We start from the raw sequence: 27,694 nt of genomic DNA on the forward strand, positions 1-27,694 counted from the left end.
ATGGAGTGACATTTGAATTTTCTGAGGGCACAATTTCCGAATCTAGAGCGCTTTGGCAAATTATGATGAACACTTCTGCAATTATCCCTATGTGTTTCTTTTAATACCCTAGGGTAGAAAGCATCAGGTCATGGAGATTTGTCAGTCCCATTATTTTCTCCAATGCAATTAAAAAAAATTTTTTTTTAAAAGGACACGACTGCTGCCAACACAGTTGAGGTAGTTGCACATGCACAGTTTCAGTGTTTATTTAGTTGTTCGCTAACTGAAAAGAAAATATTGTTGCCATTACGAAGAAAACACTTCCAGAGAGAAAGGAGGGGAAGGGGTGGTGAAAAGAGATCGCTACTGCCGAACAGAGCCACATCAGAAAAAGAAAATCTGCGCCAACAAGACACGGCGAACGTCCATTTTTATTAATTTTCTTCTCCTTTCCCTTCACACGGAACTTGCGTCAAATAAATCTCTGCAACTATTCCCCAGCGAAAATATCATACAATACTTAAACCAACCCATGCTATTATACATTATTAAACCAACCCATTGCTCCTTAGATGCCATAAATTTAGGCATGCGATATGATTATATTATTATACATTCAAACTTAAACCACCACATATTTTTGCATCCGGTTGTTGGCAGCAGTCACTCAGTTTTTTAAAACTTATGCTAAATCCAGTAAGTTCCTCTCTTTGAATTATTTTTAGGTTCCCTTGTACCGCTGGTATTTTGTCCCCTTCCTTTACTGTGAAAACATATAATTTGACAAGTCTGTCATTTCCTTATTATCCATTATAGTATCGCCTACATGTCTTTAATGGACCCGCATTCCTCCTTGCCACGCTCAACATATTCATCAACATTTTTACTTAGCTTTGATATCCCTTGCAACTTTTTTTTTCATACACACTTTTTGTGCCTCTTATTACTTTCTTGGTATCCCTTTGTTGTTTTTTTACAGCTCTTCCAATCTACTGGATTTTTGCTTTCCTGCACTTCCTGTGCTCTGCCTGTCCAGCTTCCAGTCAAAGAAGGCCAGATTAATCAATCCCTTCATGCTATCAAGCCAAAGTGAAAGTTTTGTTCGAAAATTAGTTTATTTCCTGTTGATCATTGATACTATTTTTCTTCATACCTGCACTATTATAGCTGTGCATTCATCCACTGTAATAACAGCATAGTGATCGGTTCCTCCAAACAAGCGTAGCATCTCATTAGTAGTTCTCTCCAAAAGAGTAATATTGTACCTATAATGTGAACCAATTATATCAATAGAGTTTTTATATCCAGGTAATCTTTCAGGTACATTAATAATCATAGGCCGATGGACACGATACAATGCATTAAACATTTTCAACACTAATACAAATAACACTGCCAACCACTTGTGCTTGTAGCCTCTTGCCATAATTAAAGATGGGGTTGGGGGGGAGAAGAGGGGGGTGAGGGAAGACAGAGGCTTCAGCACTTGGAAAAACCAAGGTGATAAATAGCCTGAAATCTGAAACTTTGCTTTGAAACAGGCCCATTTTATGCTGATAATGAAACAGCAACTTTAGTATCAGCTTTCTGACTATGCTATAATAATTCCTCAAGGAGCCAGTGCTTGTCCTTTTATTAAACATAGACGAAGTAATGTGATACTGTAATGATCTAATAGTTTAAGACAAACAGTGAACAAATAATCGACACAAGTTACCAACATATGTAATTGGCTCGCTATTTATTTATTATTGCTCAAGCCCCAAGAATATACTAGCCTTCTAAGGATCTGAAACAGCATATTTTGCACTACAGATAAAAAAATTGATAACCCTACAATTTTTCTGATTATTGGGAAAACATATTAACTGAAGATAATATTCTCATTTTTCTTTCTTTATTTCCATTATGATGCTAAATAATGCAGTGCGCATGCTCTGAAAATCGGCTTTCCCGACCTGTCAAGTTTCTGGCTTGACAGATCCTCCATATCTCGGGAGCGAGGACATTTGCCAGGGCAAGATTGCGGGATTTACGGATATTTTTCCTAGCAAATGTCCTCAAAACTCTTGCGCCTGATAAAAGCAGGAGCATAGCCTACTTTTACAGGCGTAAGAGTTTAAAAACATACAAAAATATAATTAAATTAAATTTAAAAAACACATTTTTAGAAACCCTGTCCACTGTAAGGGGGGATGGGGGGGGTGTAGTCTCTATGAGGGGGTCAGGTTCCCTTCTGACCAACTTAAGCGGTTTCGAATCGCTCCCCCTCCCTTGGGTTCTGTACTCTGGATTTATTTGGGGGGGTGTGACAAAAGTGCAGAGGACGCTGGTTCGATGCAAAGAACTTTGGTTTTATTACAGTCAAGGTAATACAGGCTTATTACTCTAGTAAGAAAAATACACGGCCAAACTTACAATCACTCTCATAAAGGACAATACAAGGAAAGGTACAAGGTCAAACTTTAAAATCACTCTAATAAAGAACAATACAAGGAAAGGTACAAGGTCAAACTTATAATCACTCTAATAAAGTACCATACACTACACATTCAAAGGGGGTTGCAGTAAAATTATACCTCCCATCTCCCAATACCTAATTCTAGCTAGGTTGGACTCCAGGGCAGGGACTTATGTTTACCAATCCTTTTGATAGTTAATGGTAGATGGTGATGTTCTTCCTTCCTTCAGGACTTCAAGACTTCGAGGCTAGAGAAGTTCGTTTTACAACTGTCGCGTTGGTTTCTCTCCTTGACTTGATGAGGTAGTAGCAACCACCTCTCTCTCCTCTCTCTAACCTCTGTTGAAAACAGTGGCCAGTTATACGATTTCATGTTCTAATCTTGCCGCCCAATCTGTTCACAATCCTTTGTATAATTTTGGCGGGCTTGGTTCTTCTTTGTAATATTTTGTCGGGCTCGTTAAAGTTGATATGTCTTGGGTGGGTTGATGTTCAAAAACTCCTTCCTGATGGAAATATTAGTTTGGTAATTGCAATGTCCTTTTGTGCTTAGTCTTTCGCATACAGGCTGGATTGGGCCTCTTTGTGATGTATATGCTGAAATGGTTTGTCCAGACCCATGTTGATGGGGAGCTATCTCTGGGTGATACTGTGATGGTAATGTCTCTTGTGGAGGAAAATTTCCAAATACTCATTCTTCCAGACAGGCTAACTCAGTCCTCACACTCAGACAAATCCAATAATCAAGTGGGCTTCTTTTGTTCCCTAGGTCCGTCCACAGGCTTGAATTTGTTTTGTAAAAGTTCATAATTCTATTAAAGTTCGTAATTTCTTCCATAAGCACTTTAGAGTTCCAAACTTTTCGGTAGATAGTCCCAAATTAAATTTCCTTTCGAATGAGCCCAAACACGGGGGGGGGGGGGGGGGTTCTTGTGAATTTTGCTCTCTGCAGTCCTCCCTGTTGACACTCTACACTCCTTGAGTGTCAAACAAGGTAAGCAAAATTCCTGCTCCCGAGAGTCAACCTTCCCTGCATTTATACTGGCTAAACATTACCCTGCATCCCCCTTTGAAATTCAATGCAATATAGAGGCAAATATAGTCATTACAATTCGGTTATAGCATAGAGGGGGTATGATGTCCCTCTTTTACACGGTTTTCACAGTAAAATGACGGTATACAGTTATACACAACTTAAAGTAAAATAAAATTAAAACATATAGAAACACATTCCCATATAGCATAAAGGTCCATAGTCAAACACGTTTTAAGTTCAGTAAAATAAAGGTACATAGTCAAAACATTTAAGTAACACTCTTACAACACTTGCGATGTTGCGGGTTACAGCAGGTAAAATCAAACACAAATTAAGCATGGTAGTATGGTGTTTACCCTCCCTGCACGATTCCCAAGTTCGGCCAAGGAGCGTACAGCACCCTTTGGTGCCTGACCTGACGGCCTCTGCGTTTCACTCGGCAAGTGAGACACCATAAATAAAGTATAATCGCGAGTTGACAAATAACTAATGTGTGGGAAGCAATTCGGATCCAGACTGGGACCTCTATATTTCTGAAAAGGTCCCACCAAGGCGGAATGGTGATCTCAAGAATCTTTTTCCCTATCTCAATGGTTTTCTGTTCTAGAGTATAGAAGTGTTTTTGTGAGATAATTACAGCTTTTAGCAGAGCGGTAAGATGTTCGGGTAGAGGGGGAATTGCATAGCCAAAATGTACAACATAATCCTGCAGCTTTGTAATGTTTTCCTTCACAGTGAGGTGGACAGTGGAGGGTTCAGGAATGGGGACAATCCGTTCCTGGGCCACTTGAACTGATGCCTCAGGTTTGAAGCAAAAACTGCTGTCACTTACCGGACACCAGAAGTGTCCATGTTGGTAATGGGGCGCACTGGTGGTGACACACTATGTATGCTACCTGTGGAGGGACATGGTCTTGTGTCATTACTTCCATGGTGCAGTTAACAGGCTGTGCGCCAGCAGCTTTAAACCCACACTGTGACTTTGAATGGGCACTTAAGTACTGGGGACAAAATATTACGTGTGCATCCCAGCTCCGGCACCCGGAGAGGTCAGTACCCCTTACAGCGTGCTCCCACTTTATGACATAGGGTAGGACCGCTGCGAAACGAATGTGTGCACCTCCCTGAATAACTCCAATGTTCTCCACCCGGTATACTGGTGCGGGTCGGGCTGTCCCACCCATGACCGGCATCCTTAGTACTATTCCCATAATTGTGTGGTTAGATTTCCCACAGTCTATTGGGACAGGATAGGCTTTAGTGGCTAGGCGGAGCTGGCACTGGCTTAGTGAATTGCTGTACGGGTGGAGGGCTGCGAGGTGCTTGTTCCTGATCAAAGAGGGGACTACACCTTGTTTTAAATCCTCCAGGTTGTTGCGGCCCACGCCCAACAACCATGCCCCATACAATACGCACACCTCGTTCTGTGCAGCCTGGTCAGAAGCGTTTCTATCCTCCCGTATAAGTGCATTCACTGTCTGTGCATGTTTTTCCAGCAGAGCCACTATTTCTTTTAAATGGACAGTCATAGCCTGGTCCTCGTGTAGTTCTGATCCTACTACAGTGTTCTCCTGTTTTAGGATTTTCCTCAATTGGGTCTTTAAACTGTTTATCTGTGTTTGCAGTTCTATGTCATCTAGGTTATTTATTACAGAGGATGCTGTATTGTAGGTAGTGAAAACATCGTTTATGATTCCCCTTCGAGGTCTCCCCGAGTCCATGGTGTCCCTAGCGTTGAGGGTGTATAGATCTGCTTTGTCTACATTTCCAAAGTCTAACTCATAAAATTTCTTAAATATGTCTCTAATTAGGGCCTCGTATAGCAGCTCTGTTTTCTTCGGACACCATGCAGGCAGGTGTACTTCGGTAAGGTTTAATATTACTGAAGCTACTGCATAATGTACCCCCTGATATAACACCTTTCGGTCGGTACCAATACTAATCTGTTCCCGGGTCCCTTGGTGATGGTAGGATACCTTTCTATTACTGTGCATATTGGCGGGGTTGTGGGCAGGGGTTTCTTAATTTGTGCTCTTAGTTCTAATGTGTCCTTACTATACAGTACAAATGCACACGAGGCCAATACTAGAGAGAAGGTCACTCTGTGACCAGTCCTTTATTAGCCAGCACTGAAGTGGAGAATATGGGTGGAGCTTCCCCTTTTATACCTGAGAGTCCAGGTTAGGAGTGTCTCCCACAAGTTCACCACCTAGTGGTCAGTGTTCTCACGGTGTACAACTAAGGTCAGTTTATACATGGATTACAATGACAGTTGAATACATGACATCACCTCCCCCCCAAAGTCTTATTGGGATCACAGGTTAAGTCTCTCTGGTGGTTTACGCTCCCTTGTAGAGCGCCTGAGTTGGGGCTCTGGTTGTTGGGCGCTGGCCTGAGTGTCTGCTGTTTGCGGTGCCTCAGGCCTATCCGGACTGCCCACAGTGACTGGGCTCTCCTCCACTTGGTTCCGGTGTTCGGTCACCTGTGGTGGAGTGAACTCTACAACGTGTTCTTCCCCTGCTTCTTCTATGGGGTTGCTGAACCTCCTTTTTATTTGATCCACGTGTTTGTGGCAGATTTGTCCATTGGTAAGTTTAACTACTAGAATCCTATTCCCCTCTTTGGCAATCACAGTGCCTGCGAGCCATTTGGTCCCTGCAGCGTAGTTGAGGTCAAAGACAGGGTCATTGACATCAATACATCGCGCCCTCGCATTCCTGTCATGGTAGTCACATTGTGACCGGCGCCTGCTCTCAACAATTTCTTTCATGGTGGGGTGTATAAGGGATACTCTGGTTTTGAGCATCCTTTTCATTAGCAGCTCTGCGGGTGGAACCCCTGTGAGCGTGTGTGGTCGGGATCTATTGGCCAACAGGAGGCGTGATAAGCGGCTTTGTAGGGAACCCCCTTGGATTTTGAGCATCCCCTGTTTGATTATCTGCACTGCTCATTTTGCCTGGCCATTTGAGGCCGGCTTGAACGGTGCCGTTCTGACATGGTTGATACCATTTCCTGCCATGAAGTCCTGGAATTCAATGCTAGTAAAGCACGGGCCATTGTCACTGACCAAGACGTCCGGTAGACCATGGGTGGCGAACATTGCCGTAGACTTTCTATCGTGGCAGAGGATGTGCTTGAATTGAGAATGTCACACTCGATCCATTTGGAGTAGGCGTCCACTACAACCAAAAACATTTTTCCCATGAAAGGACCTGCGTAGTCCACATGGATGCGTGACCATGGCTTGGTGGGCCAGGACCAGGGGCTAAGGGGGGCTTCCCTGAGCGCATTGCCCAGCTGGGCACACGTGTTGCACCTGCAAATACAAAGTTCCAGGTCTGCATCTATCCCTGGTCACCAAATGTGTGACCTGGCAATTGCCTTCATCATGACAATGCCCGGGTGCTAATTGTGGAGTTCTCGGGATGAACGCCTCTCTGCCCATCTGGGACATGACTACTCGGTTTCCCCATAGTAGGCAATCGGCCTGAATCGAGAGTTCATCCTTGCGCCTGTGAAATGGTTTAAATTCCTCAGGGCATGCCCTGTACGTGGCTGCCCAGTCTCCATTCAGGACACCTTTCTTGACTAAAGAAAGTAACGGGTTTCTATTTGTCCAGACTTTGATCTGACGGGCTGTCACGGGTGAGCCTTCGCTTTCGAAAGCTTCAATTGCCATGACCATTTCAGCAGCATGCTCGGTTGCCCTCTCGAAGGTGGCTAGTGGGAGCCTGCTGAGTGCATCGGCGCAGTTTTCAGTGCCCGGTCTGTGCCAAATGGTATAGTCATAGGCGGCTAACGTGAGTGCCCACCTCTTATGCGGGCCAACGCATTTACATTTATGGCCTTGTTGTCGGCCAAAAGGGACGTTAGGGGTTTATGATCTGCCTCCAACTCAAATTTCCTGCCAAACAGGTACTAGTGTATTTTCTTTACTGCATATACACATGCAAGCGCTTCCTTTTCTACCATCCCGTAGCACCTTTCTGCCTGGGACAGACTTCTGGAGGCATAAGCTACCAGCTGTAACTGACATTTGGCATTAACATGCTGCAACACACACCCGAACCCATAGGATGACGCATCGCACGTTAAAACAAGTTTCTTATATGGGTCATATAGCGTTAATAGATTGTTGGAGCATAACAAATTGCGTGCTCTATCAAAAGCCCTTTCCTGGCTGTCTCCCCAGACCCATTCACGACCTTTGCGTAGGAGCACGTGTAGCGACTCTAACAGCGTGCTCAATTTGGGAAGAAAGTTACCAAAATAGTTCAGGAGCCGCAGGAACGAATGCGGCTCCATCGTGTTACGGGGTCTGTGTGCTCTCTGGATCGCTTCCGTTTTGGACGCGGTAGGTCTGATCCCGTCTGCTGCTACCCTCATCCCCAGGAATTCTACCTCTGGAGCTAGGAAGACGCACTTCGCCTTTTTTAGTCGCAGACCTACCTGATCCAGCCTGTGTAGCACCTCCTCCAGGTTGTGGAGGTGTTCTTCAGTATCGCGGCCCGTGATGAGGATGTCGTCTTGAAAAACCACCGTCCTTGGAATCAACTTGAAGAGGCTTTCCATATTTTGCTGAAAGATCGCGGCGGCCAAATGAATCCCGAATGGACATCTGTTATACTCCAACAACCTCTTGTGTGTCGTGATGGTGGTCAGCTTCTTCGACTCACTCGCCAGCTCCTGGGTCATGTAAGCTGAGGTCAGGTCCAATTTTGAAAAAAGTTTGCCACCGGATAGCATCGCAAAGAGATCCTCCGCTCTCGGTAGCGGGTACTGGTCTTGGAGTGACACCCGATTGATGGTGGCCTTGTAATCACCACATATCCTGACTGACCCATCCGCCTTGTGCACCGGCACAATCGGGCTCGCCCAGTCACTGAATTCGACTGGCGAGATGATGCCTTCCCTCAGCAGGCGGCCCAATTCGCCTTCTATCTTTTCCCGCATCACGTACGGCACCGCTCTGGCCTTGTAGTGTACTGGCCTGGCGTCCGGGTTTATGTGAATCACTACCTTGGTCCCCATGAAAATGCTAATGCCGGGTTGAAATAGTGAGTCAAATTTGTGCAGGACCTGTGAGCATGATATTCGCTCCACAGAAGAAATTGCATCGACATCGCCCCATTTCCAGTTCATGACAGCAAGCCAACTCCTCCCCAGTAGTGCGGGACTGTCCACCGGGACAATCCAGAGCGGCAACCTGTTCTCTGAATCTTTGTGGGTCACGACTACCGTGGAGCTGCCTAGCACCGGAATGATCTTCTTTCTGGGTGTCCGTAGCTGTGCGTCAATCGGCAATAATTTTGGCCTCTTGGCCTTGGACGCCCACAACTTGTCGAACTGTTTGATACTCATCAGGGACTGGCTGGCCCCCATTGATACTGGGGTGCCATTGAGGAGCACTTCCATCATTATCGGTGACATCCTGGTGCATGAACTGTATATGTGCTCCACATGAACTCGCTGAACTTCAGCTTCCAGTGATTTCCTCCAGTGTCCATTTGGCCCCATAGAGCTTATATCGTCCCCGTCCTCCTCGTACATCAACCTGGCTGCAGTCTTCCTCCACATACGCGCCAAGTGACCGCTGGCATTGCATTTTCTGCAGGTATATTGCTGATACCTGCAAGCTCTGGCAGTGTGTTTGCCTCCACACCTCCAACATGAGCAGTTGTTGGAAACAAAAGGTCCATTTCGAGTGAATCGTCTCTGACTGTCTCTGTAACTGTCCTTAAATGCACCATTGACAGTGTTGATGGCCCCATTACTGGCCGCATTGTCCCTTGTGATGGCATGAATCGCCATTCAGCTAGCCATTGTCTCTGTTGAATTCCCCCTTTGGGTTCGACTACATGCTCGGGCATGTCCGATTGCCCCTGTCTGCCTGGAGAACTGTGTGCCGCGTTAACAATGTTTACGCCCTGTCCATTTGCTGCATTTAAACCAAGATTTTTGTCAAACATCATTCTGGTTTCTTCCTCCCCTGAGATAAATGTCTGGGCCATCAAAGCCGCCGTTTCCAGGGTCAAGTCTTTGGTCTCAATCAGTTTCCTGAAAACCCCAGCGTGCCCGATGCCCTCAATAAAAAAGTCTCGCAGCATCTCTGCTCTGCATGCATCTGGGAACTTACATAGGCTCGCCGGAGGTCTGCCACAATGTCTGGAACGCTTTGCCCTTCTCGCCGCTGGTACGTGTAAAACCAGTGTCTCGCCATGTGCATGCTGCTCGCTGATTTAAAGTGTTTCCTGATCAATTTACTTCTCTGGCGCTAGAAGGACCTTCATCAGGGAGCACGTCCTGGATCCACAAACCGTCAGGAGGTGAGCCCTGCGTTTGTCGACCGAATCCTGTCCCAGCCATTCCTTAGTGATGAAACTTTGCTGTAGTCTCTCAATAAAATCGTCCCAATCATCACCAACACAGTACCTCTCGTCTGTGCTGCTAGTGGCCATGCTCGTGTGGTTTAAATCCCAGTTTCTCGTCGCCAATAATATATCCTTACTATAGAGTACAAATGCACACGAGGCCCATACTAGAGAGAAGGTCATTCTGTGACCAGTCCTTTATTAGCCAGCACTGAAGTGGAGAAGATGGGTGGAGCTTCCCCTTTTATACCTGAGAGTCCAGGTTAGCAGTGTCTCCCACAAGTTCACCCCCTTGTGATCAATGTTCTCATGGTGTACAACTTAGGTCAGTTTATACATGGATTACAATGATAGTTGAATACATGACAAGTTCGGTGGCGATAACTGGGAGTGGGGAGTGTGGGACCGCGCACCCGTGTAGGCTAGAATCCCACCCCATCCCTTCCCCTTCATCTTGCCCTTGTCTGGCGAAGGCGATCGATATGCCTGCGGGACAAATATTCTCTGATCCCCACATGCAAACATAAATTCCTTGTTCGGATTCCCACCATTTGTCTCAACACACTGTCACTCCTCCCCATGTCCCTGTGATGGTGCGGTACGTATCATTACCGAGTCTTTCCCAGTCCGATTCTTGGTCCCTTTCGTCCTTGTTGAGTTTTCTGAGCCACCACCATTTTCCCAGGGGAATGTTCCCGTTGCAAGTCAAACACACACGCTTTCCCTCTGTAACACTGACTCGGGCAGCGATGATCCGCATCCGGGGGCATGGAAGTGAGGCCTCCCCGTAGGTAAAACCTTCCTGGTTGGAGTAGTGGGTAGAATTAGATCCCAGCCACCCTGGCCATCTTCCCTCGTGGGCGTAAACGGCGAGTTCTTCCACGTTTCGGGGGCCACCCCCGGCGGTTACGATCGGTGTTCTTCCTCCTGAACACCCGTAAATGAGGGATTCTTCCACGTCTCCTCGGTCGCTGCTGCTCATCCTTATCAGGGCGAGCAGAAATAGGATCCTTCTCATGCTGCTCTCTCTCCTGTAGGGGCACATAAAACTGATTGTCTAGCTCTGAGAAAGCTCTCTGGCTTGACAAAGGTGACTGAGTTCCAATTTGGGCTCATAGTCTTTTCAGACATAGTGTCGTCTTTAATCGACTGGCTGTCTTATTCAGTTCCTTGTGGACTGATTGCTTTTAACTTTATCTCACAGTCGTTTTGCTCTTATCTTACCGGTGCTTCCTTAATAGATTCTTCTTACTCTTGGGCATTACCCGGCCTGTGCTTCTTTTAACAGCTGCACAGGTAGATTCTTTTCCTTATCCCAGTTACTAATACATATATACTTAATCATTATACAGATAAATCTTACACTATTCTAAACTTATTCACTAAACATACTTAAATTCATATTGCTAAACATCCTTAAATTCACATCGCTATATATGTACATCTGCCACCCGTCTCCGGGTGGCCAGGTTAATTCCTGCATTCTCTTTTTCTTCTTCTCCCACTGGGTGTCCAGCGAGGTAGGTAATAGATTGGTCTGCACCGTCTAACCCTAAGTACCCTGACCGGACGTGGGTTTGAGTCCCACACTATCGGGGGAACGTCCCCTCCGGTGCTGCAGCACACCGCTCCTTTGGGAGTGGCTGCCTGGTTGCGGGCTACAGGCTGGGGACTCTCACTTGGTGGCTGGTCCACCACTATCTCTTCTGAGGGTCCCTCGTTGCCCAAGGCTACCGTCTGGGTGTCCCTGCTCGCGGGCTGGTCTCTGACCTTAGGTACCCTTTTGCGGCTGGTCCCTCTCCCGGGGCTGAACCATTTAAATTGGAGTGCTGGTGACCACGGTGTCTTTGGCCGTGGTGTGCAGGGAGTTCTTCTTAAGGCTCCGGCTGCTGGAGGTGTGTCCGAGTCCCAAATGATTGGGGGGACAGCTCCTCCAGTAACACAGTCCACCGCCCCTCTAGGTGCAGTCTGTGGATCTGCCACGTCCCCTGTGGGATTTCCACAGTCGGGGGCTGTTGGCTGGGGGTCCCTGTCTTTAGCACGGTTTACAGGTTTTGGCTGTCCCTTACGTTTAACTGCAGCCCCTGGTTTGAAAAGTTTGCACTGATTTCTGTAGAACCACTTTGTTCAGCGGGGAAATTTTATGGCATAGACCATGGGGCTTGCCTTGTCGACAATGTGGTACGGTCCCATGTACAGTGCCTCAAAGACCCCTACTCTAGCGTAGTTCCTCACCGTGACCTGGTCCCCTATCTCCCACTCATGGTGCTTGCGGGGTTCTAGCAGCAGTCGGTTGCTCCGATGCTGTTTTCCCATGTTGTTAGCAGCCTGCCAGTGAATCTGTTTAAGGTGTTCAAACAGATTCCTGACAAAGCTGTCCCGGTTCACTTCCCTAAGCTGACCTTCCATGAGTTCCAGGGCTAACACATGGGTGGGGGTTCTCATGGCTCTGCCGGTCATGAGCTCGTACGGGGAGTATCCCGTGCTCTTTGACTGGCTGGCCTGGATCACCATGAGGACCAGTGGTCGAACCTCTACCCACCCTTTGGGTGAGTCCCCGTCTCTTTGCGCAGCCTTTCTTTGATAGTGATGTTTAAACGCTCCACAGGCCCGGATGACTGCGGGTTGTGGGTGACATGCCATTTCCCTTTGATGCCGAGTACCTTAAGGGTCTCCTGCATCACCTACCCGGTGAAGTGACTCCCTTGGTCGGACTCCATGTATTGTGGTAGTCCCCATCGAGAGAACACTTCTCTGACCAGGATCATAGCTGTTCCCAGGGCAGTGGCTGTTCGGCATGGGAAGGCTTCCACCTATTTGGTGAATATATCCACCAAGACTAGGCAATACTTGTAACCTCCCTGGGCGGTGGGTAGGGGCCCGATGTAATCGATTTGGATCGACTTCCAGGGCCCCTCTACCCTCCTGATATGTCCCATAGACACCTTTCTTTTCTGGGGGTCGGGGTTGTTGGCCGCGCACACCAGACAGCTAGCGCAGAACTCGCAAACGTCTTCCCTGAGTCCTGGCCACCACCCTGCCTGTTCCACACATTGCCAAGTGGTCTCAGGTCCGGGGTGTCCTGCTCCTGGACCCTCGTGGGTCAGCTGGAGGAATTCTCTCCGGTGATGTTGCAGTACTACCCATTGCTTCCCCCTGAACAGCATGCTTTCTTTAATGGCAATGGCTGCGGTGCCGTACGGGCCATCTATCCTTTCCCCTTTAGCTAGCGTGTTCAGGACAGTTTTGAGGACGGGGTCTTGGGTCTGGACCGTTTTTAGGTCCAGGGGCAAAGCTATCCCTGCCTTCCCTGCCGTCCCCATCCTGCCCGACTGTTGCTATGGGTCCTGAGTTGTACGGATCCCAGACTTTGCCCGTGCGGGCCCCCTGCTTGGCTAACATGTCAGCCTGCTGGTTTCCCTCGTTACGGGGTTCAGTGGTGGAATGTGCCTTCACCTTATGTAGATATTCCCTTCCTCCCCTACGGCTTTCATGATCTTTTCCAGTAGGGGCTTAATTGCCAGATGTGTATCCACAGCGGGATCAAATAGCCAGGTACTCCGTACACGAATTGCATGTGAACATACTGTCTGAGCAAATCGTGTATGGGATAGGGAATTCTTTGGGGTGTGTGACTACGTACACCACTGCAGACAGTTCAGCGTGCTAGGCACTCATAGTACTGGGGAGTTTAATCACCAGGGCAATGCCTGCCTTGGGATCATAAACTCCGCAGCCTGTGAGTCACTCACCCGCAGATACTGTGATTGAACCGTCCACATAGATCTCTCGGCCTGTGGGGTGTAACCCAGCCCGAAAGCCTATGTTAATTTCCCATACCCCTTCTACGGAACACCGGTGGGCTGACCCTGGATAAATCATGTTGGCTGCGAGTCTTGGCTCGCAGAGACCCTTTACCCTTAGGTCTATTTGAGAGAGGACCAGGGTCCAGCGAGCAATGCGGGCACTGCTCACTGTCCCGTCCTTGATTCTCCCATCCAGGAGCATTTGGGTGGGCGTATGGTGGGTAAGGAGTGTGATAGGGGACCCTCTGTGAAAATCAGTGATCTTTTTACAGCCCAGTGAGTGACTAGGAGGTGCCGCTCACAGTTGGACTATCCCTTCTCCACATCAGTGAGTATCCTGGAGGAGTAGACCACTGGTCTCAGCCGGCCGTGCCGCTCTTGGAGCAGTACTGCTCTCAGGCTGTCCCCACTGGCTGCTACCTCCAGGAAAAACTCTTTACCCCCATCTATGGCCCCTAGAGCTGGCGCGGTCTGCAGGTCTTTCTTGAGTTGGATAAATGTTGCCTCGCTCTCCACTCCACTCTCTTGTGTAGGAGTCGGAGCAGAGGGGCTGCTGTGGCTGCATAATCCTCAATGAAATCTCTGCAGTACCCGGTGAGCCCTAGAAAAGATCTTGCTCCTGTTACTGTGTTGGGGGCGGGTAACTTCTGCACTGCTTCCCTTCTAGCTTTGTCAATGGCTCTCTCCCCAGCGCACACAGCCAGTCCCAGGAATTTTACTTCCTTCAGGCCGATCTGTGCCTTCTTGGGGTTTACTTTAAATCCCTCTTCTTTCAGCAGCTCCAGCAGCTCAGCCAGCAGTGGGCCATGCTCCTCCCCCTAGCTAACAGTTTACCCAGAATAAGAACCAAGGCTGAGGCCTGGTTCGACCCCAGAGATCCCCAAGCCACAGAACAGTGAGTGCTTAGACAGCTGACACTAGCTTACAGAAACGGCAGAGGGACAGAAGAGCACCCACAAAAGGGAAGGGTTCACGAAATCCGACCTAACCAAGACAAGAGGGAATGGCGCCACGAGGGGGACAACTCCTCCCATACAAAACGTACCTGCTTTGGGTACGGAAAGAGTGGGCACTGGAGGAAGGATTGTAAAAATCCTTGGAAGAATAGCGTAGGAAAGAATTCTCCAGCCCCTGCCCAAAAGACCGAGACAGATAAGCCAGTCCCTCCCCCACTCGTTTGAGACCTTTTTAACTGCGCTCTGAGCCATGTTAGATGGTCCTGGGAAGGTAGCCACTGCCACCGGTACCGAGATCCCATCTGCCCCCTCCCAACCAAAACCGTGACTAGGACAGGCACAGCCTGTCCACCTGTGTGCCATCAAGTATGATGCATGGGGGAGACCGACCATACAGATGGAAGTGGAAAAGGTGAAAGGAACTTAGTTGCTGGATACCAGTACCTCAAGCACCCTTGTCTATGCAGCTAACCCCGCCGCCTCACCTCTGTCTATCGGGGTCCCCTACAGCTTGTGGGTTTCACAGGCACTGAACAGACTGGCTCATTCTCCGTTCCGCTCTCCATTCATTTAGGTATACTCCATACTAAGTGAATGTGTCCTGATGAAGTGGGAGCAAGAATCGGTGAACAGGAGCAGGTCATCTACGTACTGTACTAACTGCTGGTGTCTGCTGAAACTCTTTAAACAGTTGGCCATACACTGATGGAAAATACTGGGGCTGTTGTGGAAGCCCTGAGAGAGACAGTTCCAAGTGTATTGCTGTCCTTTAAAGGTAAAAGCAAACTTGTACTGATCTTCCCTTCTTAAAGGTATGGACCAGGACCCGTTAGAAATATCCAGCACCGTGAAGGTGGTCGCAGAGGCTGGGATACTTCCAATGAGGTCGGCGACAGCAGCAACAGTGGGTGCACAGGCGGGGATGTTACAGTCGAGTACTCGATAGTCCACCGTGGCTCTCCAGGAGTTGTCCGGTTTCTTAACCGGCCACAATGGAGAGTTCACATGGGTAGCTATTGGTCTCAATGCCCCCTGTTTAACCAGAGAACCCAAGGCTGTTTCCATGTCTGCCTCCGCCTCCCTAGGGAAGTTGTACTTTTTCTGCAGTCGGGTCATGGGGTCCCCATTTATGCTAACCTCGACCCCGTTTATTCTCCCACAGTCGTGTTTGTGAGTGGCAAAAGCTGCAAGGTTTTTCCTCACATATTCTTGATATTCTATCGGGGTGTTACTGACCAGTGATTCAAGGTCGTAACCCTCCTTTGGTTTCATGGTGTACACCGTCCCTTTTCCCTGTTTTCCCGGGATAACCATCACCCCACTCTCCTGTCACGTACAGACTGACCCCCAAAGACAGTGGTTTCTTAAATCCACTCGGATCCCATGGCCTAGGATGAAGTCAACCCCCAGGATCCCTCTCCCTTCCTGCTCCCATTTCATCAGGACACATCCACTTAGTGTGGAGTATACCTAAATGAATGGAGAGCGGAACGGAGAATGAGTCAGTCTGTTCAGTGCCTGTGAAACCCACAAGTTGTAGGGGACCCCGTTAGACAGAGGTGAGGCAGCGGGGTTAGCTGCATAGACAAGGGTGCTTGAGGTACTGGTATCCAGCAGGTAAGTCCCTTTCACCTTTTCCACTTCCATCTGTACGGTCGGTCTCCCCCACGCATCATACTTGAGGGCACACAGGTGGACAGGCTGTGCCTGTCCTAGTCACTGTTTTGGTTGGGAGGGTGCAGATGGGATCTCGGTACCGGTGGCGGTGGCTACCTTCCCAGGGCCATCTAACATGGCTCGGAGCGCAGTTAAAAAGGTCTCAAATGAATGGGGGAGGGTCTGGCTTATCTGTCTCGGTCTTTTGGGCAGGGGCTGGAGAATTCTTTCCTACGCTATTCTTACAAGGATTTTTACAATCCCTTCTCCATTGCCCACTCTTTCCGTACCCAAAGCAAGTACGTTTTGTATGGGAGGAGTTGCCCCCCTCATGGCGCCATTCCCTCTTGTCTTGGTTAGGTCGGATTTCGTGAACCCTTCCCTTTTGTGGGTGCTCTTCTGTCCCTCTGCCGTTTCTGTAAGCTAGTGTCAGCTGTCTAAGCACTCCCTGTTCTGTGGCTTGGGGATCTCTGGGGTCGAACCAGGCCTCAGCCTTGGTTCTTATTCTGGGTAAACTGTTAGCTACTAGGCTTCGGGGCCAGTGTGTTAATTCATCCGGGTTTAAGTGATCTCTGTCTATGTCCCCACCGCAGGCGCTTTTGTACACCGGCCACAGTCAGTCTGCGAAAGCCTGTGGGGTTTCTCCTGTGAGCTGCACCGTTTTCTCTACTTCTAGAGAAGAGACTCCCATCATTGCAGCCCATAGCTTCTAAAATGTCTTTCTGGATGGCAGCAAGTGTTTTCTGTTCTCTTTTGCTCTCAGTCGAGAGGGACTGGTACAGTTTGCTGTCTAGAGATAGGAGAAGCTTCTTTGCCATTACTGCATCATTGCACCCATTAATATCCCCTGCCTGTTCCACTTCCACGAAGTGAACCGAGGGGTCTCCCTTTGGAGTTAGCTTTCCCAGGTGGCTTATCATAGCCCTAAGCTGGTGGGGAATGTGGGGGACCACAAACTGACTTTCCAGGGGCCCTGGACCCCCGTTTAGGGTGGGCGGGCCAAACTTCTGTTGCCGGACCGGGCACATTGGCCCTGGTTCTGGCTCTCCCTGTTCTGGCTCGCCTCCCTCTCCTCCCTGCGGCCAAGCTGAGCTGAAACTCAGTGCTACAGGTGGTGGTGGTTCACTATCCCTCTCCGCCCCGCAACTGATTTGCCCCTCCTGCTGCTGCGCAGGTGTAGTCACCGGTCCACAGGTAGTGGGCAGGTAGTTTCTTCCTTCTCTTCCAGGTTTACCTGGGTTGTACCTGGGCTTATTAGGCATACCATGCCTTTTGCCTTGGACAGAGCAAGGTTTAAACATTTAATTTGTTGCTGGCAGGGACCGTGGTCTCCCGATTCAAACCCATTAGTGCTAGCTACTTGATACGCTGCTTGCACATCCTTTAATCTTTCCTGGAGCTCTTTTACTTGTAGGGTGAGGCAAGTGCTTTCCTCCCTTAGTGACTTTTCAATACTTTTGGCCTTGGTAACCTGACATTGAAAATAGTCCTGACTGTTTTTAAACCTTTCATTATTTGGGTCCTTTCCTGTTTTAGCTTACGGAGTTCTCCTGATAATCTCTCTTCTGACATAACCCTTTCCTGATAGTTCTCTGCGCATTCCCATAACTCTGCCTGTAATGTTTCATTCATTCTGTCTAGCAGTTGGACCTGCCGCTATAGACAGACCAACCAAATTGCTTTCTCTACTGCTTCTTTGTGATCTTTACTTGCTGTCCACTGGGCTGCAGCGTCAGCCAGACGCTCAGCGCGCAATAGACTAAGCACCCATTCTTTAGTGTCATTCACTTTCTTATACACATAGGAGGATATCCTCTCTTCTGTTTTGGTTCTTTGCCTCAAACCAGTACTCTTTACATCACACCCCGTGTACCAGAGTCGTGCCATGGTCTCCATTTTGTAAGGGTGGGGTGGGGGGTGGGGGGTGGGGGGTCGGGTGTGGGATGTGTTCTGTGTGGTCTCTATGAGGGGGTCAGGTTCCCTTCTGACTAACTTGAGCGGTTTCGAATCGCTTCCCCTCCCTTGGGTTCTGTACTCTGGATTTATTTGGGGGGTGTGACAAAAGTGCAGAGGATGCTGGTTTGATGCAAAGAACTTTGGTTTTATTACAGTCAAGGTAATACGGGCTTATTACTCTAGTAAGAAAAATACACGGCCAAACTTAAAATCACTCTAATAAAGGACAATACAAGGAAAGGTACAAGGTCAAATTTAAAAATCACTCTAATAAAGTACCATACACTACACATTCAAAGGGGGTTGCAGTAAAATTATACCTCCCACCTCCCAATACCTAATTCTGGCTAGGTTAGACTCCAGGGCAGGCAGGGACTTAATGCTTGACCAATCCTTTTGATAGTTAATGGTAGATGGTGATGTTCTTCCTTCCTTCAGGACTTCAAGACTTCGAGACTGAAGAAGTTAGTTTTACAACTGTCGCGTTGGTTTCTCTCCTTGTCTTGATGAGGTAGTAGCAACCATCTCTCTCCCCTCTTTCTCCTCCCTCTCTCGCTTCTCTCTAACTTCTGTTGAAAACAGTGGCCAGTTATATGATTTCAGTGTTCTAATCTTGCCGCCCAATCTGTTCACAATCCTTTGTATAATTTTGGCGGGCTTGGTTCTTCTTTGTAATATTTTGTCGGGCTCGTTAAAGTTGATATGTCTTGGGTGGGTTGATGTTCAAAAACTCCTTCCTGATGGAAATATTAGTTTGGTAATTGCAATGTCCTTTTGTGCTTAGTCTTTCGCATACAGGCTGGATTGGGCCTCTTTGTGATGTATATGCTGAAATGGTTTGTCCAGACCCATGTTGATGGGGAGCTATCTCTGGGTGATATTGTGATGGTAATGTCTCTTGTGGAGGATGATTTCCAAATACTCATTCTTCCAGACAGGTTAACTCAGTCCTCACACCCAGACAGTTCCAATAATCAAGTGGGCTTCTTTTGTTCCCTAGGTCCGCTCACAGCCTTGAATTTGTCTTGTAAAAGTTCATAATTTTATTAAAGTTCGTAATTTCTTCCATAAGCACTTTAGAGTTCCAAACTTTTCGGTAGATAGTTCCAAATTAAATTTCCTTTCGAATGAGCCCAAACACAGCGGTGTGCGGGGGGGGGGGGGTTCTGGTTAATTTTGCTCTCTGCATCACTTCGTTACATTTATTTTTAACCATAATGAATACTTTTTTTTAAAAAGTCGGCAAATTTTTTTCTTTAAAAATCATTTGTGTCAATTTTAATTTATATGAGTTTATTTATATGAGTTTTAAAAAATGTTTTATGTAGTGTTTGGGTGTGTTTCTCATTCATAGTAATAGGAGTTTCAGATTTACGAAACTCCTATTACTATGAATGAGAAAATACTTTACTTTGATTGGGTGTCCAGGCCCACGTGACTCCTGCGGACGTCCCAACGTGAACGCGCTCCATTGTGCAAGACGAGGAGGCCTCGAGTCCAGGATCTCTGGTGGGCATTCGACCAAAAGGTAGATGCGCATCTTTTCTCTTATTTTTAGTCGAACGCCCGTGGGAAGAAGAAACTGGGATTTCTGGGCCATTGTCTCAGAATAAGGGGCCGCCCATTTAAAACTGAGATGAGGAGGAATTTCTTCTCTCAGAGGATTGTAAATCTATGGAATTCTCTGCCCCAGAGAGCTGTGGAGGCTGGGTCATTGAATATACTTAAGGTGGAGATAGACAGAATTTTGAGCGATAAGGGAGTAAAGGGTTATGAGGAGCGGGCAGGGAAGTGGAGCTGATTCCATGATCAGATCAGCCATGATCTTATTGAATGGCGGAGCAGGCTCGAGGGGCCAAATGGCCTACTCCTGCTCCTATTTCCTATGTTCTTATGTTTATCAGGTCAAACATAAGCCATGCAGCCACAGAAAAAGTATTGCATAACACATGCAAAACACAATAAAGCATTTGCCATAGAAGAGCTTATGCTTTATTAAGGGTTCTAACAGATGACACCCAAAGTACACCTTCATTATCTTTCTCAAATCATATCTGGCAAGACTTTTTATTATTTAATGCATGAAAAGAGACTAACAAATATGTACAGGTATGTTTCAAGGTTGTGTATAACTGGAATTCTGGTGGTGTAAATACATCGCTCACACTTTGCTCTCATAGTTTATAATGTTAACTGAACTATGAGATATGTTACTGCCTTTAAATCATGTATTTAACACCTAGTATCTGACCTATCATTGATAGATTTAAAAAAAAATGATTTGCTTTAAATTTTACGATTTAGCTACCCTGGTCCAGACCTTTGAGTCACAATATTAGGAGCTTAAATGACGTAGGTCATCATGTCCCATGATTGATCCGCACAATTTTTAATCTATTGAAATTGAATAAAATTAGACAGGAGAGATTGAATTGTAAAATTTACCCATCAGTGTTTCCCTCATAGCTCTTGCACACCTCCCTGAGCATAATAACACAAGAAATAGGAGCAGGATAGGTCATATTGCTCCTGGAGCCTGCTCCTCCATTCAATAAGATCATGGCTGATCTTCTACCTCAACTCCACCTTCCCGCACTATCTTCATATCCCTTGATTGCCTTAGAGTCCAAAAATCTATCGATCTCAGTCTTGAATATACTCAATGACTGAGCATCCATAGACCTCTGGGGTAGAGATTTCCAAAGATTCACAAACCTTTGACTGAAGAAATTCCTCTTCATCTCAGTCCTAAATGGCCGACTCCTTATCCTGAGACTATAGCCCCTAGTACTAGACTCTCCAGTCAGGGGAAACAATCTCTCAGCATCTACCCTGTCAAGCCCTCTGCGAAATGTATAAGTTTCAACGAGATCACTTCTCATTCTTCTAAACTCCAGAGAGTATAGGCCCATTCTACTCAATCTCTCCTCATAGGACAGCACTGTCATCCCAGGAATCAATCTAGTGAACCTTCGTTGCATCCCTTCTAAACCAAGTATATCCTTCCTTGGGTAAGGAGACTAAAATTGTACACAGTATTCCAGGTGTGGTCTCACCAAATCCCTATATAATTGCAACAAGATTTCCTTACTCTTACACTCCTTGCAATAAAGGCTAACATACCATTTGCCTTCCTTATTACTTGCTGTACCTGCATGTTAACTTTTTGTAATTCGTGTACAAGGACACCCTAATCCCTCTGAATAACAACATTTATTAGTCTCTCACCTTTTAAAAAATATTCTTTTCCATTCTTCCTATCAAAGTGGATAATGTCACACTTCCCCGCATTATACTCCATCTTTTTAAAAATCATTTACAGGATCTGGACATCACTGGCAAGGCCAGCATTTATTGCTCATCCCTAATTTCCCTTGAGAAGGTGGTGGTGAGCCACCTTCTTGAACCGCTGCATGTGGTGAAGCTACTCCAACAGTGCTGTTGGGTAGGGAGTTCCAGGATTTTGACCCAGCGATGATAAAAGAACGGCAATATATTTCCAAGTCAGGAGGGTTTATGACTTGATGGGGAATTTGGAGGTGGTGGTATTCCCATGAGCCTGCTGCCCTTGTCCTTCTAGGTGGCAAAGGTCACTTGTTTGGGGAGGTGCTGTCGAAGAAGTCTCAACGAGCTGCTGCAGTTCATCTTATAGATGGTACACACTGCAGCCAGTGCGCCGGTGGTGAAGGGGGTGAATGTTTAAGGTGGTCACCTTCCTGCCCAATTACTTAACCTGTTTATATCCCTTTGCAGCCTCTTTGTGTCTTCCTCACTGCTTACTTTCTCACCTAGCTTTGTATCATCAGCAAATTTGAATACATTATACTCAGTCCCCTCGTCTAAGTCATTGATATAGATTGTAAATAGCCGAGGCCCAAGCACCGATCCTTGCAGCGCTCTACTAGTTACACCCTGCCATCCAGAAAATCCCCCATTTATTCCTGTTCTCTGTTTTCTATCCTTTAACCAGTCTTCAATGCAGACTAATATATTATCCCCAATCCCATCAGCCCTAATCTTATGTTACAACCTCCTAAGTAGCACCTTATCGAATGCCTTCTGAAAGACCAAATACACTACATCCACGGGCTCTCCTTTATCTACCCTGCTAGTTACATCCTCAAAAAACTTTAATAGATTTGTCAAACACAACTTCCCTTTCATAAAACCATGTTGACTCTACCTAATCATATTGTGATTTTCCAAGTGCCCTGTTACCACATCCCTAATAATGGTTCCAGTATTTTTCCTACTTCTGATGTCAGGCTAACTGGCCTTTGGTTCCTGGTTCTCTCTCTCCTTCCTTTTTTGAACAACAGGGTTACATTTGCTACCTTCCAATCCATGGGGACCATTCTAGAATTTAGGGAATTCTGGAAGATCAAAACTACTGCAAAGACCAGGGAGTAAGTTGCTTGCTTGCCCTCTTTACATTGGTATTGGTGATAAAAGGGGGATGGAGGACTAAAATGCACAAGAGGGAGAAAATAACTGAATTTATTGTAACTATTTTATTGTTCCCATCTAAGCATTTTATAAATCAATAGCTAGTCAAGACAATTGTAAAAGGTACCTTGATTCTAGAATTTGGAGCATGGTTGGAGTATTCAACAAGCCTTCAGACATCAGGAACATATACGGAATCTGCAGCTCCATCAACAGGAATTCAGACTTAATGGTTAACATATCTCCGAAAGAACAAAAAGGAACTATTACTCATTACAGTAACATTTTTTTTCTAAAGGAGGATCTATTATACATGCAAACACTGTGCAGCCAAATGTACTGTTATACTGAACTTGGCAAAAACTGGCACTAAACTATAGTCTCAGTCAGAGAAGTCGAAGATTTTTGATCTGAAATGTACTAAGAGGTGCTATTCTGAGGCTGAATTAAGACCCATGTTTGGGGCAATAGGACAAAGGACTGTACAGACCCTTCTATAGTTCATGTTCTTGTATTATTGCAGAAGCTGCATGTAAATTATCTATGCGGTTATCACAGCTTTACACCACTTTCTCTGCCTTGGCGGTGGGAGGGACAGTGAGCTACTGCCACATGATATGCCCGATTTAATCTTTTTTTAAGTTGTATATTTTCCCTCAGATTCTACTGAGAATCAACTTAGCAGCAACTGCCTGGGCAGGATTTAGGTTACTGAACTGAAAACTCAATAGTATGATTTCCCCCAGGGAAGCAGTAGCCTGTTTACTCTCAGTAAGGTGAAAATCCTATTACCACTCAAATCATGAAGTTTTCTTCATTTATAAAAATATGTACATGCTGCACAGCAATCTATGATAGAAATGAGGTTGATTTTAAAACAGTTGAAATTAATTCAAGATTAATTTAATAAATGAAGAGCTCATGTAATAATTGTAATAGACTTTCTTTTCAGATATTGTTACCTGCTTCTGGACCTTTAGGAAGTATGGTTTTAAAGATCATATGATTTATATTCTGCTGCTTACTGAGCTCAGCCCAGCACGAATTCTCCATGTAATCGTATTCTACCACCAAAGAGAACTGAACCCAAGGGAAATCTGCTCCAATGTGATGACTGTATGCTACCAAACAGGAATGTCTTTCCAGGCTGGAAATGGACGATGCAGATAATCATGGCATGACAAAAAAGAATGAATGAGGAGTATATTGTTACAAATTATTTACCATTATCACAGAACACCTAACAATGGAGCTGGATTGGAGACTGTGTTACGGATATTCACACTAATATGAGCTACTAATAGCTATAACCTACTTAGTATCATAAGCAATTATTCCTGCTAATTGTGCAGCAGACTAAGAAATTTATTTCACAATCTTGTTATTGTGGGCTTGCACTCCCTATCTCTGTAACCTCCTCCAGCCCTACAAGCCTGTGATACCTCTGCGTTCCTCTAATTCTGGCCTCTTGCGCATCCCTGATTTTCATCGCCTCTCCATTGGTGGCCATGCCTTCAGTTGCCTAGGCCCTAAGCTCTGGAATTCCTTCTCCAAACCGCTCTGATCCTCTACCTCTCTCTCCTCCTATAAGATGCTCCTTAAAAAAAAGCCTACCTCTTTTACCAAGCTTTCGGTCATCTGCCCTAATGTCTCCTTATGTGGCTTGGTGTCAAATTTTGTTTGATAACACTCCTGCGAAGCACCTTGGGACATTTTACTATGTTAAAGGGGCTATACAAGTGCAAGTTGATGATGATGTAACCCATTAGCTAATGACTTTTGATTAGATGTCGACCAGATCCTCACATGACACCTCATCTCTGGGACAGGTAAAATTTACATTAATCATTTCATCCAACAATAAAAAATGCCTCTGCCAATGGAGCACAGGACAGATTTGGCATCAGAGTCCTGGAGAAGTCTGACACTCACTGCTCTTCTAGTAGAATGACAGAAAGAGAGCAGCCTGTGAGTGAGGAATATGTAAATAATGAATTTGGTAAGCTAGTCAATTGGTGTGTCTCTTGCTTCCATCACCCTTATTTCTATTCCTCTCCTGATTTTATGTTACTTTCATATATGAATAAAAACAAAAGAAAAAAAATTAAATTAAAAATTACTACTAGCCATTACACATGTAATCTGACCTCTATCACTTGAGCACACTTTGAGCTGAATATCAATAGTTTGTGCATGTGCGTACTATGACAGCTATGGATCCTTACACATATAGGGGAAGAAATTGCGTAGCACCTAGTTTGGGCGATAACTTTTGCGGTACCGCAAAAGTATCGGCGGGCGCTACGTGGGTGACTCCGACGCGAACTTCCGGTTTAGAGTTCTAGGAAGGAAGTGGAGCACTAAATCAAGCACTACCACTTCCCTTGGAGCGCTAAAGCTGGCAAGAGGGTCAGTAGCGGTGCAGCGGTGCCCAATGTCGAGGGCAGCGCTGCTGGGAACGGTGGCTCCTTCCCTCATTTAAAGGGAAGGGCCATTGCTGCAGGCTCTGTATGAAGTCGATGTCCCTCATCGCCGACAGCAGTTACGATCCGCAACGATCAGCCCAAAGCACTCTAACAGATTGTAAAAAAAAAATAACCTTGGGCCTGAAAATAATTTTTTTACTTACCCAACCATCATCGCCTTTAAATACCACTCCCCAAGCGGCCGACATCCCTAACAACACCTCCTGCAGCTGCCGGTATTGACGCCTGGCTATGCTGCAGGGGGCGGAAATGAAGTTCGGGTTCAGGGCGCTAGGGGTTACTACCGCTGCAAGCCTCCACGGGAATTTTGTGGCCGTTGGTACTCTCGCCACGCCTGGTCACAGAGCCAGTAGCGCCCCGTTATCATCCTCTGGAGGCGCTAATGGGGTGGGGGGGGGAGCAAAGGAGGCCAATTTCTAACCCATAGAAAATCCCAGTGCCCCTAATTTTGTGCATCGTAAATAAGCACAAATGAACAAAAGGAACTTAAAAAATACTAACACGAATTACACCAATTTTTAATCAGATCCTCTAAACTCAAAATAACGATTCTTTATGAAACTATATACTTTTCCAGCCATTTGATCTTGCACATTTGTATAAACATGAACTGATCTATCTGCACAATTACACACCTGCAGACTGTATGACAAGAAACTGGTTACAATTGTTTAAAAGAACTTGTACAGGGTAACAAGATAAATATTCCATTTTATTCATAAAGTACTTCTGGCATTTAAAGCATGTGTTTGCTGTGCAAATCTGACATTAACATACAAGGTCAGTCACTTCAAAACATTTTGCTCCCTATATTTTGCCTTTTATCTCTTTCCCAACAATGCCAATCATCAGCCTCACAATTGCCTTCACCCATAGGCATCGAGGGAGCAGGTTTCACCATGGCTACTTATACTCCTTTGTAACTGACTGGCGATAAAAATAAGTCAGGGCAGGAGGAGTACTCTTGTGTCCCAAGATGAAGCACCCTGTCTCTGCAGTGCGTTCTAAAGGCATGACGGAGAGGTGAGAGAACTCTCCCCACTTGAAGTGAGAGTCAGAATGAAGAGCAGCCATGGGACTTGACCCATGTGGCCTTCCAACTTGAAATCAAACACACCCACTGCTAGCTCATCCCTCGAATAAATGGCACCAGCGAATATTTTCAGATTGGAGCTGTTCTTATACAAACACAACGCATTCATACTAAATCCTGAGTGAGCTCTTTTTAAAAAATATAGATACCAACTAATTTGAAACAAATATTAAGCATTCATATGGGAAAAGTGCCAGTCAGGAAATGTACCCCAATATTTTTTCTTCAACAAAAGGTAAAATCATGGGAAGCATTCAGTTATTCCTTAGTTTTAGGATGTAATTTTCTTTAGTGTTTAATGAATTTGCTTAAAGTTCCTTCATATACTTTTTTTAAACACAGTTGTTAATCAGTTTATTTTAAATGGGAACAATTGTATTAATGCAAGACAAAGAATTTTTACATAAACACATTAAACAGTATGGTACCAACAGAAATTATACACCTTTTAGTCCTTAAATATTTAAGCTATGATCTAAGTAATCAGATGACTATATACTGCCTACAACAATCTCTGCCTGATTTCCTATGGACCTCTGCATAATTTGAGAAACAACAATTCAAAGTATAACTTTACCAACCAGCTTAAAACTTTCTGGCGACTCAAAGTGGCATTTTCTTCAGGAAAAATTGCAGCTGGTTTTAAGTCTAAAAAATGTAAGCGTGACACATTTAGAGATGAGCAAGCATGTAAGCACTGAGATATATTATACTTTTCTGAAGATAATGACTACTTCAATGTATCTCATGGAATGTTATCTTTTACAAAAACTATAAGAGGCACATCACTGAATGGAACAGGAAAGGCCCAGTAACATACAGTTTATTTTTGCAGCAAACACTGCTCCGATTGTATCTGTACATGTGAACAGGAGACCAAGTTTTGGGAAACTAAAGTGTATTTTGTGCGAGCTATGTATATATGACAGTGTAACATGACTAACCCAACTAGTAGAAGAACGAGAATTAAGAGATAATCTGACAAACCAAACCTTATGTCTCACCTTTTACTTTGGTGAGGCTGTTCGTAAGTGTAGCTCTAACACAGTCGGAATCCATCCTGATAATGATTAATACCTGTTCAAGAAAAATGACATTAAAAATTTCTAGCACATAAAGTGCACTTGTTATATATGTGGACTTGTATTTACTCTGTACAGCCACCAGAGGGCTCATCACCTGGAGTCCCAAAGGATCCCATAATCCCTTGGGAGCACAGGTATTTAAGGAGGCTTCACAGATTGGAGAAGCACTCTGGAGACCTGCAATAAAAGACTAAGGTCACACTTTACTTTGAGCTCACAGTGTTCAGTCTGACTCTTTCTCCAGACACAACAACTGGCGACCAGATACAGATAGCGAACCCAAAGATGCAGAGAACAGTGGGCATCCTGGAGAAATTCTCGGAGGGAGATGATTGGGAAACTTTTGTGGAGCAACTCGAC

The 27,694-nt window shown here is 45.8% G+C and overlaps 1 protein-coding gene across 9 annotated transcripts in view; it reads right to left on the reverse strand.

The window, feature by feature from the left end:
• Window positions 1–27,694, reverse strand: part of LOC139269036 (protein shortage in chiasmata 1 ortholog) — a 259,103-nt gene that overhangs the window by 45,747 nt on the left and 185,662 nt on the right. For 8 of the 9 annotated variants that reach the window (XM_070888055.1, XM_070888020.1, XM_070888030.1 and 5 more), the window contains 5 exons: window positions 27,254–27,326; window positions 26,831–26,897; window positions 23,633–23,817; window positions 22,794–22,912; window positions 1,136–1,243 (listed from right to left, as the gene is read on the reverse strand). In XM_070888055.1, coding sequence (XP_070744156.1) covers window positions 1,136–1,243; window positions 22,794–22,912; window positions 23,633–23,817; window positions 26,831–26,897; window positions 27,254–27,326 — 552 coding nt within the window. The remainder of the gene's footprint in view (window positions 1–1,135; window positions 1,244–22,793; window positions 22,913–23,632; window positions 23,818–26,830; window positions 26,898–27,253; window positions 27,327–27,694) is intronic. The other variant, XM_070888064.1, reaches the window with a different exon arrangement.

Source organism: Pristiophorus japonicus, chromosome 1 (assembly GCF_044704955.1).
Source record: "Pristiophorus japonicus isolate sPriJap1 chromosome 1, sPriJap1.hap1, whole genome shotgun sequence".
NCBI classification, from domain to species: Eukaryota; Metazoa; Chordata; class Chondrichthyes; family Pristiophoridae; genus Pristiophorus; species Pristiophorus japonicus.